This window comes from Lolium rigidum, chromosome 2 (assembly GCF_022539505.1).
Source record: "Lolium rigidum isolate FL_2022 chromosome 2, APGP_CSIRO_Lrig_0.1, whole genome shotgun sequence".
Taxonomy (NCBI): Eukaryota; Viridiplantae; Streptophyta; class Magnoliopsida; order Poales; family Poaceae; genus Lolium; species Lolium rigidum.
Window position 1 is genome coordinate 200,086,640 of NC_061509.1, and position 15,805 is coordinate 200,102,444.

Sequence of the window (15,805 nt, forward strand, 5' to 3'; positions counted from 1 at the left end):
CAATGGCGCAGGAATGCAGCTTGGAAGAAGATGAGCTCAGGGAACTGTGGGGCGCAAGAGGAGTTTTTGCAGAGGAGAGCAAAAGAACGGCGCGAGCGGAAGTGCTCGAGGAAGAAGAAGGGGATCTTATATAGAGGTGCGGCGAAGCGGCGCACCGTTGGATGGAAAAAGTCTGTGGCAGATGATGTACACGTGGACAAGGGGTAAACGGTAAATTCATATAGATGAGAAAGTGCAGCAACTACAGTACGTGCGCCAGGAAAAGCGGAGGACGTGTGTCCCCCACTTGCACGACGTGTCAATATAATGCGAAGTTTGGGCCCGTAAGGCAGTGAGAGAGAACATCTCGCGATTTCCAGATACTGATGATCATGGCTATCGTCGACAATGATGTCACCTTGACAAGAGAAAATTTCGGCTATGAAGGTTTGTAAAGAATGGAGACAGCAGAAGATTGATGGATTATTTCAAGAGCCTTTGATCAAATACAAGTTTTTACCCAAATGCTCGGGGGCTACTTTGGAAAAATGAAAAGTTTGAGAAAGGCAAAATAGAAATGGTGTGAGCCTATGATCAAATACAAAATATTTGCTCATAGCATCGGGGGCTACTCCCATCGGGAGCGCTATTCGCGCACCCGAGAGATTTGAAAATTTCGGGAGAGAAAGAAAATATAGCGGCATAAGGCGTGGAGCCTACACCCAAGCACAAGTCCTTGGCTGTAGCCTCGGGGGCTACTCCCATCAGGAACGCTGTTCGCGTACCCGATGAAATTATAAAAAAAAGAGAAGAGAGAAAGATAGAAGAACAAGAGAGTATATTTCGAGTTACAAGTAACTCTACATATACTCCCATCGGCGAAGCAATATAAGTCATCCGTTGACTCAATAAAATGTGCCATTCCAACAGCCGAATAAGCACTCGACAATATATTCTCGGAACGCCAAAAGTTGCGAACAATTTCGAATGCCGCAAAACTTTGCGAAGGTAAGACCCAGATCCGTTCGAGTGGCGTGGCGCCGTCTCCGACGTCGGTTTGCTACTTTTATCCGTATCAACATATACGAAGAAAAATCCTAACGGACGCGTTAGGTACCCGAAAAATATAGCCGGGACTCGACAGAATGGTAAGACCTTAAGCGGCACTCGTCGAAGTTTACACCGATATCCCGAGATCATGTCCGGGGACGTGATCTTGAAGTAGGTTTTGCGGATTGCCACTAGAGCGAGTTAACTAGTACCTGATCCGTCGGATGAACTAGCCCCAATTACCATTATCCCTGTACAATATAGAAATTCATATGAAGAAATATAGAGAAGTTTAAAGTTGTCGAGTAAATATAAACGGTGGAGATTTTCCACGACTCGCGATTCAAGGAAAATCTCGGGGCTACCTGACATAGGCATACCCAATGGGCCTGCCGAATATGGTACCCGGGGTTTACTGAAGGCCCATTATCCGAAGAATAAGAAGATTCGGAAGCCCAAGATACTACTAAGGAAAGCTAGAGTTGTAATAGGAGTCGTCATTTGTAATCTTGCGGGATGAGTTTGAAACCCCCCGGACTCTGTAAACGTGTGTATTACGAATCCCTCGGCTCCGCCTCCTATATAAGGGGGAGTCGAGGGACAAAGAGATCATCGAATTTACTGTCAACACAACCCTAGTTTTATATTCGTCGAGTACTTTTCGGCTGAAACCTTCGAGATCTACTTGCCCTCTACATCTAACTAAACCCTAGTCTACAATCCGTAGGCATTGATAAGTTAATCCCTTGTCAGCTGTCACCCGGAGCTCCATATGCAAGCAATCTCATAGCGACCCTGCACTTCTGTAGCGAGGAAAACCCAATCATGCCGATGCAGTTCGATTTGCATCGGAAGTAGGGATCCAAGTTCCGGACGGCATACACAATCTTCAGAAAGAGATCCCGACTCATCCTGAACCGGCGCTGGAATACTGCCTCAGGGTGCAGCGGTTTATCGACGAAGTAATCGGCGTACAACATGATGTACCCCTCCAAGCGCTGCCTCGCCTTGGCCTTCCGGCGACCCGGCGTAGAGCCTCCACGCCGCGGCTTTGAGTTCCGCTCGGCGTATAGGGTGACCAGAGACGCCATGATCATCATGTGCTCTTCATCTTTGGTGGCAACGCTATTCTCCTCCTCCAACATCGAAACAAACATTCACTCGTTCCCGTTCTCGTCGTCGGAGTCCATGGACGAGCAATCAAAACGCCGAACACCTCACGGGCGTGGTGCCGTAGAGGTCCGCACAAAGATTGGCAAGGGGATCGGCAAGGTACGCTGGTGAGGTGATGAACGGTGGCGAGCTCGGCAGTAGCTAGGGAGTGGGTGCGGCCTTTCTACCGGCGTATGCACGTCGGTAGAGGGTGGGGGTGATATCAGCGGCGAGGTGGCGGCGATGAGGTGGTTTGGACAGCGCGAGTGGAGTGGGAGAATCTTTGTGATTGTGACGCTGACAAATCTTGATCCATGCGCTTTTTCACTTCATCCGGCTCCCAGGCGCTTCCCGGGGTGTTGGGTCTGGCCTGCGATTGTTGGATGAAAAATAGATCTAATCCAACGTAAATTGGACTCCTAGAGACGCGGCTAGAGAATTTTCGTCCATCCGGTGATAAAATTCAGCCTGAGAAGGGGATACTGCGGAGGCGAGTGAAGATGCTGTAACTGGTGGTGCCGCGGAATCTGGTACCCCACTACGCCGAGCGCTTTTGCCTTTGTTACAAAGTGAGCTAGCCTACCTCGTGTAAAAAAGAAAGATGGGCTAGCTACCAGTGCAACAAAATTGCCCACCGACGTCTCCTTGTAGGTACGACTTGTGCAACAGCCCAGCGCATCCGTGCCAGTGACGCTCCATTCTTGTTGTACCGTGTCAGCGCCTATGGTATGGTCATATGGATGCTCATGTGGTTTGTTTACGGCGTCTCCAGTGCCCCGAACGCAAACGGAGGTTAATTGAACATTTGCGTCTGCACGGTTAGGATCAGAAAATTGAGTTTGCATCCTATCCGTGATTGCGTCCGTACGTTTAGAACCAGAAAAATGAGTTTGCATCCTATCCTAGCGGTCCAACGTAAACTGATCGAGCTGTTCCTGAGACGCAAAGATGGGCCTAATTTGCGCCGCGGTTTTGACCGCACGTAATGTAAACTTACCACGTGACCTTATATTTCTAGCCGCCCCGCATACTAGGGACAACGAAATCAAACAACCTCATTTATGTCCCCTTCCATTCTTTGCAGCCCTAGGGCGACGTAGCCACCCCACCACCGTAGTAGCCCATGTATCTTCATGCCACGCCTCGCCGGAGTACATGCTTTGAGCTGGGGTAGTGGAGAGGACTTGCCCGCATCGCTCGCGTCCTTGGTGGTCGCGCATCTGCTGGGAGCGCCTACCGGCCTCGACGTCTAGGACTTGCTCGGTCAATTGCGTGGTACGATCCCGACAAACTTTCCGTCCAACTTGACTTGCCATTGATCCTCTGTTGGTGCCCCGCAGATGGACATCATGCTACCACTCGAGAGGCTCTTCAACAAATGCATTGACACCTCATCCGACGAGGAGTCGGACGAGACGTCGCAACTCATGGTTGTTGCGGTCTCCATCCTCCACGAGCACCATGCTAAGAAGATGCCGGCATACCGGGGCTCGACGAAGGGCCGCACGACCAACGTGTCGCGCAACCGAGTCGGTGGGCATGCCCGTCTCTACAAAGACTACTCCCACCTCACTGATCCGGTGTACAAGGAGCACATGTTCCCGTTCCGACGCCGCTACCGGATGTCAAGAGACATGTTCATGGTCATTCTACGGGGCGTCAGAGACTACGACCCCTACTTCCAATGCAAGCTTGATGCCACTGGTAAGCTAGGCTTCACCTTTAACCAGAAATGTTTCGAAGATTCGCATGCTTTCGTATGGAATGCCTGGTGATATCTTCGACGAGTACCTACGAATGAGTGAGAGCACCTATCTTAGTTCCGTGTATCGGTTTTCCCAAGCTATGAGTGCGGTGTTCGACGAACTTTACTTGGGAGCCCCAACTGTTGAGGATACTAGATGGCTGTTGTTGATCACTGAGGCTAGAGGGCTACCGGACATGGTTGGTAGCATGCATTGTCAGTGGAGAGAATGTCCATTTGGATGGCAGGGTATGTACAACGGTCATGTCGAGGGATGCACTTTTATTCTTGAGGCTGGCACCGCATGATTTTTGGATTTTACACTCGTTTTATAGCATGACCGGTTCCCACAATGACATCAATGTGCTCAACTGCTCTCTGGTGTTCAACCGTCTTATGGAAGGCACTACTCCTATGGTGAGCTATGAGATCAATGGCAATGCATATGACAAGCCATATTATCTAGTTGATAACATTTTCCTGACTGGACCACACTGACGAAGACAATCTGTAATCTTCAAACAAAGAAAGAAAAGAGGTTTGCCAAGATACAAGAGCCTGCTATGAAAGATGTGGAGCGGGCATTTAGAAAAAAGGTTTCAAGATACAAGAGCTTACTATGAAAGATGTGGAGCGGACATTTGTGTGCTCCAAGCTCGCTGGGTTTTTGATCGTCACCCAGCTAGAACATGGTCTCTTCAGATCATGCATGAGGTGATGATATGTTGTGTGATCATGCACAACATGATCGTCGAGATGGAGCGTCCCGATGTCCCAATGAACACAGATGTAACTTTCATTGTGAGTTGGTTGAGCCAAACCCTAGGGCATGAACTTGGGAGGAGTTTCTGAATTTAAACGTTGAAGTCTCTGGCAATAATATTTCCAAACACCTAGAGAAGGATTTGATTGACCATCCGTGGATATTGGCTGGCCATATAGAGAATAATGAGTAGTCAATCTCATATCTTGATTTATTTGCTAATTGTGAACTATGCTCTATCTATTTTTCATGCATGGCAATGCACGTAGACTTTGGTATTTATTTGGATGTAATAATAAAGTATTTTGAACCTCTATTTTACCTATTTGTATGACCATTTTATTTCATATATCGCACTAATTTGGTGGAAAAATTCTAAACTAGCCTCGTATTCGTGGTCCGACACAAAAGGACACATGCAGTTATTTTTTGATCGAATGTGTCGACCCGCTCGGATGCCCTTAGGCTGGTGCCAACGCGGGCGCTAGGAGGGGCGCTACCGCCCGCGACGGGGCGAGAGGGAGGCGAGAGCGGGGCGAGACGGTAGCGTCGGGCGGTGGCGCGGGCGCCCGGCGTTAGGGCGCGGTACCGCCCGCCTATAGCCCGCGTTGGAGGCGAGAGCGGGGCGAGAGGGAGGCGATAGCGGTGCTAGTGGGGGCGGTAAGGAGGCGGTAGGGAGGAGAGAGAAGTGAGAGCTGGCACTATAGCCCGTGCACTGGCACCGTGGGGTGAGAGTGAGGTGAGAGTGGGGTGAGAGTGAGGGAAAAGCTAACGTGGCGAAGCTATAGTGGGGTGATGCATTGGCACCAACCTTAGAAACGAAGCTACCTGTGTGGCTGTGTGAGCTGTGACCACATAGTTTGATTTTGAAGTGAAGCTCACTGAAGCATGGGTCCATTTCGCTTCTGCCACTAGGTCGGCACAGTCGTCCCTACCAGCCGTATACATTTCACCTGTACTAGTGCAGCTCAATCAGGGGCGATATGGGGTGTTTTTGTCTATGGAGCCCGTGGATGAACTGCCATTCCAGGAGGCGTTGGCACGTTGCCGTTGGCGCAAGCACGCACGTTACAGAGCTGGCGGTCGGGCCGTGCATCTATTCTTCCCGCCAAACAACAGCTAATAACGTGCATCCTATTCGTGCTCCAAATCTCCGATGGTTCTCTACCTCTCTCGAGCAACTAAACAATGCTCCAGTTGATACCTCTTGCCGGACCACGAATCTCCTTCAATTAGTCACTTGGATCGGCGAGGAATAGATAATTCTCAACTGGCTTTGACTCCCGTATCTTCCTCGCCGACCATCTCTATGTGCGTGTGCTCCTGTCCTGGGGAGGAGGAGTGCTAATCAAAGCTAATTGTGTTGCTCGAATCTATCTGTCATGTTCTTGTGAGTTGTGAGGTTTCTTCTTTAATAATGCGCGGGGTTTCGAGCAGGATCTTCGGTTCACCCGTTTGCATCCGGCGAGGCGGGAGCGATGTGCGGGCGTGACCTAATTCGGCACAGCGAAGCAAGAACAGCTTGCGATCCCAGCCTAATGATTTACTCCTACGTCACGTCGCAATGTGGCATGATAAGAACGCCCCAGTGCGTCCTGCCCAACTACCAACGGCTAACGCATGAACTTTCCAAGTAGTACATTTATATTAGCAAGTGCTCCAGGTTTTTTCATTTGTATCGTTTCTATTTTTTTCTTAAAAAAGCATGTCGCCCCGCACGGCGACAGCCGCCAACAACCCCCTCCTCCTAACTCCCCCGCCGCCACCAAGGACTGCCGAGCGAAGCTTGGTCGTCAGCGGCGGGGGGAGGGGGTGGGTAAGGGTGTGGCTAGGGGTGTAAACGGATCAAATCAGATCAGATATTGCTGTTACCATATTTCTTTTGACGAATTCGGATCGGAGCGGATAATGATCGGATGCGAATTCGGTTGCGGATTATATCGGATTACGAACGGGTTCGGAGCGGACTCGGATCGGAAGCGGATATTCGATAAATACACACATAATATAAGAAATATGATTCTTTTGTGAAGTAAGAAAAAAACGTATAACACCAGACTATATCCAAAGTTGCACACTTGTTTGTACAACTAACCAAGTTGTGTGCCTACACAACATGCATAATTGGACCAATAGACTAACTGCGTTGTCTAGGTATTTGGGGTTGGACAAAGTTTTATTGGATTATCCTCTTTGAGGATATCAGATTATCTGCAAAAAGTGTCGGATAATTCGTATCCGTCAGATATTACCAATACCATATCCGTTGGATATTCGCTTGACCAATATCCACATCCGCATTCATATCCAGCAGATTTCTAAAAATGCATACCATATCACCGGGGGTGAAGGTACCAAATAATCTGCTACGCCACTCCGAGTTGCCTATCCCTTTTGTCTGGTCGTGGTGCAAGTCGAGCACCTCGGCGGCACGGCTCTGCGGTGACGACGGCTGTCCGGAGCAGCAACGGTGCGACAACCGGCGTCATGGAGGTTTGCGGTCTTCAAGATCAGCAAGGGGGTGGGACGGTTGTGCGGCTGCACGATCTGATAGAGTGGCGACGATTTGTGGTGGCGGGACTGTTTTGTGCCCTATCTGGTCCCTAGGGGATCAATCGAAGCATCTTTGATCCGTCCTACTCGTCAACGACGGTGTTATCGTGGTCCAGTTAGTGACGAGTTTTGACTTGCGCACGTGCCCGTGAGAACCGAGGCAAACAATGACGATGCATTTGGCGTCGTGCCCTAGCGAAGGCATCATTTTTTTGCAGCTGCAGCTTCATTGCTGAGAGGACTCTAGGGGAAGCCCTTTGATTGAGGCTTCCTAGATATGATGCATGCGATATTTTCAGTGCCGTTCTCCTTCTTGCAAGCAACATTTTTTGGAGCTTACTCTGACTACAAACATACAACAAGTCTTGGTGGCATGGTGCAGCTAAGCCTTGGCGTGGATCATGAGATGGCGGACACATAAAGGGTGAAAGTGTTGTCTAGCGCTGGTGGTTGGTGATATCGATGGTCGGTCTTGCAAGGGCTATGCAGATCTATGCCTTGATGATTAACCGATGATTGATGGCTGCGACGGCTTCTTAGCGTATACATGAATCGCTCGCTAAGAGCTCAGGGGGTGTCTCGGATACGCGATGTTCTCGATTCCTAGTTGATGAGAGGTTTTTATGTTTTGGCATACTCTTTTCTTATTGTCGTGGTTGTAGTGGTTAGTTATTTGATATATGTTTCTTGTCAAACCTATATTGAATAATTTAATAAGAAAATTGCATGTATCTGTCCATAGGCTGGTGCATAGCCCCTTTTGTTTTTTTTTCTTCTTCCATGTCATTTGAACTAAAACAACAAATAGAATTATGAATCGGAGATCTCGTAAAACCTATGCAACGTAGGTGGTCTACTAAAATTTCGGAGTTCAATAGGAATAATAAAAATAATAATGTAATTGCTAATTCTTAGCATTTTAGTGCTCGGTTAAGTCTTAAACCTGATATATTTGCGGCACGATCATATTAATTGTAAATGGAGTTGTAACTAAGATTTTCAGTTGCAAGTGGTGTTGCACATGTTTTCAGTTATAAATGGGTTACTACTGAGATTTTCACTTGCAAGTCTGACATTTTTTCAGTTACATCCGATATTTTAAATCTAAAACATGTTGTAACCGAAATAATCAAATTGTGAAACAGTTACATCCGATATTTTAAATCTAAAACATGTTGTAACCGAAATAATCAAATTGTGAAAAAAACATCAATGGACTGAGAATTAAACCGCGAATTGGTCACGCCCTAAAGGTTTTCAAAATCAGGTAGCTGGTTTCTCAAAAAAAAAAATCAGGTAGCTGGCCAAGATGGAGAAGGGATATATCGCTAGCGCGAAAAGGAGTTGAGAAAAACAAAATAAAGACGTGTTTTCCAAAGAGAAAAAATCCCAACAAAACAGGCCGCCCCCCATCGGAATCACGCGCTCCATTTCGGAATTTCAGACAGCAAAACAAAAAACAAACTCGAACAGCCCTGCGACCTGCGTGCTGCTGCTGGTCACCGCCGCCTTCGCCGCTATCTCCGCGAGGGAGCATCGAATCTTTCCTCTGCCGACCCGAGGAAGCTGTGCTTGGAAGATCGACATCAAGTTCGTTCGCTCGAAGCTGAGATTCAGCGGCGCGGTTCTTCGGTCGCCCGCCGGAGAGAGAGCCCATGAAGGGGAAAGGCGGCGCGCTGGACCGGAGGTCCTCCGCGAGGTGGAGGGTGCTGGTGCTCTGCGCCTTCAGCTTCGGGCTCGGCATGCTCTTCACCAACCGGTGGGTCTCTCCCTCCCTCCCTCTTTCCCTCGGCACGAGTCCTTGGATGGATCTCGCCGCGCGCTCCTCCTTGGTCCGGGCTATGCCCGGGTGAATGGCGCGGCGGCTCGGATGGGGTGCACCGTGCAGGGTAGATTTTCTGTTGTCTTTGACTCGCCTGAGACTTGCAGTTAAAAAAAGCTGCTTTGCTATTTATTTATTTTTACAATAAACTTAGCCAATGGCTATGCTTGGCGGTTTTGAATTCCTTGTTGTGCTGAGATTTGTTTTGGAGGGAAGATCGGGGTTTTAATCTGTCCTCTTCTCTTTGGCCTCTCCTCTTCCGAGCTCATGGCGATCTTGGTTGGTGGAAAGCTCGCATTTCTTGTTTAAGAACACGGGAGATCGCGTTTTGATGTCGACCGGTGCAATGCTTCTTTTTCTTCCTGTTTCATTAAATCCATGTTAATCTCTGCAGTTTTCTCTATGCGGGAATGAATTTGCTGCTGCTGTTTTCACGAAACGCTCGTGTGAGATCTGCCATAAAGAGCCTTGCAATTTTCTAGGAGAATGTTCATTTGGGTGGCGTGCTTGCTTCTCTCATTTGGGTGGTTTCGTACTTGCTAATCAAGTGTGGATTTACCTACTTATCAGTTGCTACTACTACTACGAGGGTAGTATATTTAGTAAAGCTTGCTGGAACAAGGGCCTGTTTGTCCTGGTGCGGTTGGATTTATGCTTTACTTGCAAGAGTAGTTGTGCTGGGCAGATTTCATCTGGACAACAACTTAGCTAGTAGAAAAACTTAGGATTGGAATTTATTGTGAAAGTTGGTTGGTTCAGTTGCTCTCCTGAAAGTTCAGGGTCTGAAATTGATACAGATGGCACAGAGGGCAACAATCGTTTTGGTTCTTGATCTCAAAGTCAAAGGGACTTGAAATGCTTCTTCTTGGTTGCTCTTTGCTATATCTTGACGAACCGTTTCGGGTGCTTTTACAGCTTCTGGACAGCACCAGATACCAGTAACCACATCATGTCTCAACGCAGGAGGCAGGATCAGGAGTTGCAACTCGTGTCAGAGGATTGCAACACAAAGAGGGTGGGTCTCCAAGTTCAGTTAATTCGCATGATCTCACCATCAATTTGTACATTGCTTTTGGATTCAACACTACACTTTGATTGCAGAAGCATGGGGCAGACAAGGATATAATGGGAGAGGTAACCAGGACCCACGAAGCCATACAGTAAGTTCGTTTGATCCCATCCAGTGTTAAATCAAAGAATTCAACTGCGTCCGGACTATTTGCATCTGAATGTTCTGCTGGGCTTGTTTGTGGTCTTAGATTGTTGGATAAGTCAATCTCAACGCTGCAGATGGAGCTTGCAGCCAAGCGAAGCACGTTGGAACTGGTCCGCAAAGGTGTGCCAGTAACTTCAGAAACTAGCCAACCAAGGAAAAAGGCATTTGTGGTTGTTGGAGTTAACACTGCATTCAGTAGCCGCAAGCGTCGTGATTCAGTCCGGGAGACATGGATGCCACAAGGTTGGTAACTCTTTGTTGTTAATTTAGATGAATAAGAGCATGTTTGTGCATACTGAATTTGGATGTTGATGAGCTAATTCGCATATTTTAGTTGTGTTTCGTACCACAAGCCATTTATTTGCAGTTAGCAGCATCGCGGCTCTTTATCTTGACTTTTTTATTTATTTCCGTAGTCACCATGTTTTCGTATCACGGCATGATTGAATAGATCTATTGGACTGATTTTCGGAACATGCCCCTGATGCAGTACATGGCACTGACAAACAAATAATCATAATAACTTAACTGCACTGAAACGGCAAGCTGCTGGCCTTGTAACTTTTATCCACTGTGATCATAGAGAAGTAGAAGCTGGTGAGCAATGGTGGTAGCTTATGGGGTTAGTGTAGAGGTCTATTATCTATGCTTGTCCAAGAAAATTTAGGATTTGGTACACGACACTTATCTAATAAGCTGTGTATCTTGTTTTTTAGCCGAATGATTACTTCGTAAGATAACTTTATGTTTCTTTCTTGTAGCAAATGCTGTTCATTAAGTAGGTGTGAACTCTATATATGTATATTGTTCTTTCTTCTTTGCGCATTTTTTTCTAATGTCAGCCATAACCATTATAATAACCTCCAGCTTGATGTTTGTTACATTTTTATTGAGTTCCAAATGTTAGCACAGTCCACTATTTTGTTTTAATAAAGCTCTTTTACTGCACTTAGGTGAAAAATTGCTACAGCTTGAAGAACAGAAGGGAATAGTTATCCGCTTCACTATTGGGCATAGGTAATCAGTTGTTTCTTGTTACCGCCAGATCATTTGTACTGTTTAATCATTTCTGGTCTTCCAATTTTCTCTGCCTAGAGCCTGTTTTGACACTTGGATGCATTTTCTTTTCTATTTTAGAATGAATCAAGTTCTGTTAACATTTCTACAGTCTCATAGATAATGTGTGTGTTCCAAACTCTACACAAGTTGGTGTTGCTGTCTTGCTGACATATTATAGAACATATTAGTATTCCTGCAGGGTGCAGGCATCCAGAAATAAGTTATAAACAACAATTGTCACGAATTTTTGCACTTAAGACATGCAAAGAAACTCTTACCAAATTACGATTTGTCCATTTGCCAGCAGAGCACCTTGACTGCTTGAGTTGCAATGGCTAACCAGTGACACAGCCCTGATTTAATTCAACGCCCTCTTTCTGTGGAACACGGTTGCTGTAGACTAGCAGCAGGGAGTCACAGAGGGAGATCAGGAGTCCTTTAGGTAATAGGGGTGTATTAGAAAGTCTAGGATTGAAGGAGTCAAATCCGTTAGGAGTTCGTACCATATCAGGAAAGGTCATGTATCTATGTTTGACGCAAGCGAAAAAGAATAAGTCTATTCTCTCTGAAATATTATCTCATCTGGTCCATGCTGTCGGCTGTCTTCAGTATAGTAGTTATCCTGCTGTGGGTCAAGGTTCACAATAATGGGTGTTAGCTTGTTCGTCCATGTTGTTCTTCCTTTCTGTTTGAAAATTAGTAGTTCCTTACAAATGTGAACTGTTTTGGTGATTGTGCAGTGCTACATCCAATAGTATATTGGACAAAGCAATAGATGCAGAAGATGCGCAGCATCAGGACTTTCTTAGACTGGTAAGGGTCTACTCTTCGACTATGTTGTGACATTCAATCATACTTTTTTTTGCACTAGCACTGACCATGTTCCTCTTGATGTTGATTTATCATCCAGGACCACGTTGAAGGGTACCATGAACTCTCTGCAAAGACAAAAATCTTCTTCTCCACAGCTGTGGGCATTTGGGATGCTGACTTCTACGTCAAGGTCGATGATGATGTGCATGTGAACTTAGGTGCATTTTATTTCTTTGATGTTATAGCCTTCTTTTGGAGAAAAAACCCAACCCAATTATATTTATCACCTTGTCGGTGTGTTGCACATGGAAAAAACAGGAATGCTTGCCACTACCCTTGCTCGGCATAAATCGAAACCAAGAACTTACATTGGCTGCATGAAGTCGGGTCCAGTTCTTGCTGACAAGTAATGCTAACTGAACTCTCTTGAAATTAAATGCTAGCTTGAGGTACAAACTATAAATTTCCTGCTTGAACCTGCTCTTGTCCTATAGGAACTTGAAGTACCATGAACCTGAGTCCTGGAAATTTGGGGAGGATGGAAACAAGTACTTTCGCCATGCTACGGGACAGATATATGCTATCTCAAAAGACCTTGCGACCTATATCTCAATAAATCAGTATGTTTTGTCGATGGCCATATTGTATCATAATCCCCTGGATACAAATGAAGTAAATCTAATGATGCCTGTGATCTTTGGCAGGCCTATCTTACACAAGTATGCGAATGAAGATGTATCACTCGGGTCGTGGTTTATTGGTTTAGAGGTTAATCATATAGATGAAAGGAACATGTGCTGTGGAACTCCACCAGGTCTGTCTGCTTCCTCACCGCTGAACAGCCCTTATCATACACCTCTCTAACTTCTCTTTACCCTTATCATGCACTTCTCCGACCTGTCCTAATTGTGCATCAACACTTCTGCAGATTGTGAGTGGAAAGGGCAAGCTGGCAATGTTTGTGTCGCGTCCTTTGATTGGAGCTGTAGCGGCATATGCAAGTCTGTCGAGAGGCTCAAGGATGTACATGCCCGATGCGGTGAAGGAGATTCTTCTGTTTGGAGTGCTCTCATCTAGCGAATACCCTCCCTGGACGTAAATATGTAGCATGCGCGGTACACCTTGACGATCATGCCTCGATGGCTGCAACTGAAATTGCACAATACTGGACCTAGCTGATGGACTCGAGCTCTGGTAATTGAAATTCAGCTTGAGGCAACACGTGTAGCGTAGATGATACTTGTTGGGTTGCTGAGAGATTTTAGAAGATGTGAATTGCTTTATGTAACCACCAGTGACCCAGTAGTGTTAGAAGAGAGACCAAAGTAGGGTTGGGGGCTGAGGTTTTGCATCTTACATGTAATAGGGGTGAGTTTCTCAGCTGCTCTACAACAAATTAGAGATGATGTGCTGTAGAAAAACATCTAATGCAAATTTTGATCAATTTTTTGTGCAAATTCCTTTGGTTATTTTTCGCAACCAAGTGTTCGTTTGAAACGGCTTTAATATGTTCGTATTCCTATATGAAATTTGTAATTATGCTAAATCCACATATTCCCCTGCAAAGTTTTTCTGTTTTCATACATAAATTCTTTGTTAGTCTCATTTTTGGATGATTCCTAACATTTTCTGAACCTCACGTTTTCTTTGTTCTTTGGAAGTCCAATCGATCAACATGTGGCATACCCTACAAATTAATTTAATTTCTGGTTCTTGTGCGGCCCAACAATTTTTGCTTCTAGAGAAAGAAACATTTTTTATTGCTTGAAAAAATAATACTTTGAATTTTGGAAACCGAAATCCATGATCTGCACGGGAATTTCCATCCACAAAGTATAGTTTCACATTTTTTAAATTTATTCATTGGTACTGAAAAGGATTTATTTTCATCAATTGTATCTTCAAATCTCTCCATCTGTCCAGGTTTCTATTTTTCTCTCCTGATATCCCGATCCTTCTTTCCTGTCGGGTCCGTCCCAAGCTCTCCCGATTCATATTTTCCCTAAATCCTCTCAATGTGCAGCTGCTCCTCCACATCAAAAACTTCCACATCTGCAGCATCAATGACCGGACCCAAAAGGAAATCTTGAGCTCCAAACCTCTCCAGAGTCCAGATCCATGTTTTCTCCAAATCCTCTCAATACGCAGCTGCTCCTCCCTCCAATCACCAAAATCAGCAAGTAGACATCAAAAACTTCCCCATCTGCGGCACCATTGACCAGACCCAATCGCCATTAACCAAAAAGGAAGTCTTGAGCTCCAAACCGAGCCGTGGCAAGGTGGCCGGCAAGTTGCCATTCTCTACACCATGTGGTCGCGCACCTGAGGAGAGGCGGCCGCCGCCGTTCGTGTGCTCGACGTGCCCCTGCGGGAGGCCGTCCTTGAGCAGCCACGACTCCGACGCTGGTGGACCGACCGACCGCGCGCTCGAGTTGGCCACCTCAGGGTCACACTCGCCGCCGCGGCCTCACACGCATACAGGCGTCGAGCCGGCGCCCGCTACGGTGCCGCACCAGCAGGGCCTCCTCGCTGCCCCTCCGTTGTCGCTCCGCGGGGATGAAGAGAACGGGGCGTCGACGGCCGTGCTGCTGGCGGCGGCAGCGACGACCACGAGACGAGCTGCTGGAAGGGGAACGGGCCTCGGGGGCCGGAACGGTCCTAGCTGGGCCTCAGTTTTTCAGAGAGGCCTTTTAGTGCCGGCGCGGCGCGGGACGCGAAAATACCGTCCGCGGCTATTCTCTGCCCGGTTTTTAGTACCGTATCGGAAGTTTAGTGAAAATCTGACCTGTTTATAAGGCTGAGTTCTGCTGATTGCATCGCCAGCACGGGGATGATGCACGGCTATCAGCTGTGAAAGATGCCAAAGAGCACAAACAAAAGAGGCCACTGAGCCCAGCCCGTGACCCAGCACTAAAAAGTGCGCACGGGAGAAAAGAAGGCCTTCGAGCCCACCGTGATCCTGCACCGATAAATGCAGTGAAAAGAACCCCTATAAGGGCATAGTCGTAATAAATAAGCGCAACTGCATCCCCCGTGCTGGCATGCGCTAGACATTGGCGCCTGGCTTTTTGTTTCACATTCCCCTTTTACAACGGCAAATTTCAAGGTTGAGCGGCAGCGCACGGCGGGAGGAGGAGTTGGGCTGGAGCTGGATATGGCGGAGCACCTGAGCGGAGCCAGATGCGGCGGAGGTCGGCGCTCTGCAAGGGTAACCGGGCGGCGTCCTAGTGGCGCGCGGGCCCCCCCGGGCACGGGTGGAGGATGTGGTGGTGCCACGGCCGCGGGTGATGGCTACAGGAGGCGACAACGGAGCAGGGGTCAACGACCATGGTGGTGCAAGTGCGGCCCTGATCTGGGCCCAACAGGGCCATCTGGGGCGGAGCACCTTGGAGCGGAGCCAGATGCGGCGGAGGCCGGCGCTCCGCAAGGGTAACCGGGCGGCGTCCTAGTGGCGCGCGGGCATCCCCAGGCACGGGTGGAGGATGTGGTGGTGCCACGGCCGCGGGTGACGGCTACAGTAGGCGGCAGCGGAGCAGGGGTCCACGACCATGGTGGTGCAAGTGCGGCCCTAATCTGGGCCCAACAGGGCCATCTGGGTCTTTGGGCCTCCACCATTCGTAGTTGTCCGGAGTGCGACAGCTTCGTCGGCGGCAA

At 47.6% G+C, this 15,805-nt stretch overlaps 1 protein-coding gene across 1 annotated transcript; it reads left to right on the forward strand.

Moving 5' to 3' along the window:
* The first annotated feature begins 8,662 nt into the window (after positions 1–8,662).
* On the forward strand, positions 8,663–13,630 carry LOC124692827 (beta-1,3-galactosyltransferase 7-like). Its single transcript, XM_047226265.1, has 11 exons — positions 8,663–9,000; positions 9,979–10,078; positions 10,165–10,223; positions 10,323–10,522; positions 11,233–11,296; positions 12,079–12,151; positions 12,249–12,369; positions 12,470–12,557; positions 12,646–12,771; positions 12,856–12,965; positions 13,080–13,630. The coding sequence occupies exons 1-11, from the start codon at positions 8,897–8,899 to the stop codon at positions 13,226–13,228; spliced, it is 1,194 nt and encodes a 397-aa protein (XP_047082221.1). The 5' UTR covers positions 8,663–8,896; the 3' UTR covers positions 13,229–13,630.
* The last annotated feature ends 2,175 nt before the right edge of the window (positions 13,631–15,805 follow it).

What these genes read in the sequence shown, in the direction of transcription:
- LOC124692827 (XM_047226265.1), top strand. Translation starts at nt 8,897, where the DNA reads ATGAAGGGGAAAGGCGGCGCGCTGGACCGGAGGTCCTCCGCGAGGTGG. An exon ending in ATCAGGACTTTCTTAGACTG is followed by an intron (nt 12,152 to 12,248) that starts GTAAGGGTCTAC and finishes TTTATCATCCAG; the next exon opens with GACCACGTTGAAGGGTACCA. An exon ending in GTGCTGTGGAACTCCACCAG is followed by an intron (nt 12,966 to 13,079) that starts GTCTGTCTGCTT and finishes ACACTTCTGCAG; the next exon opens with ATTGTGAGTGGAAAGGGCAA.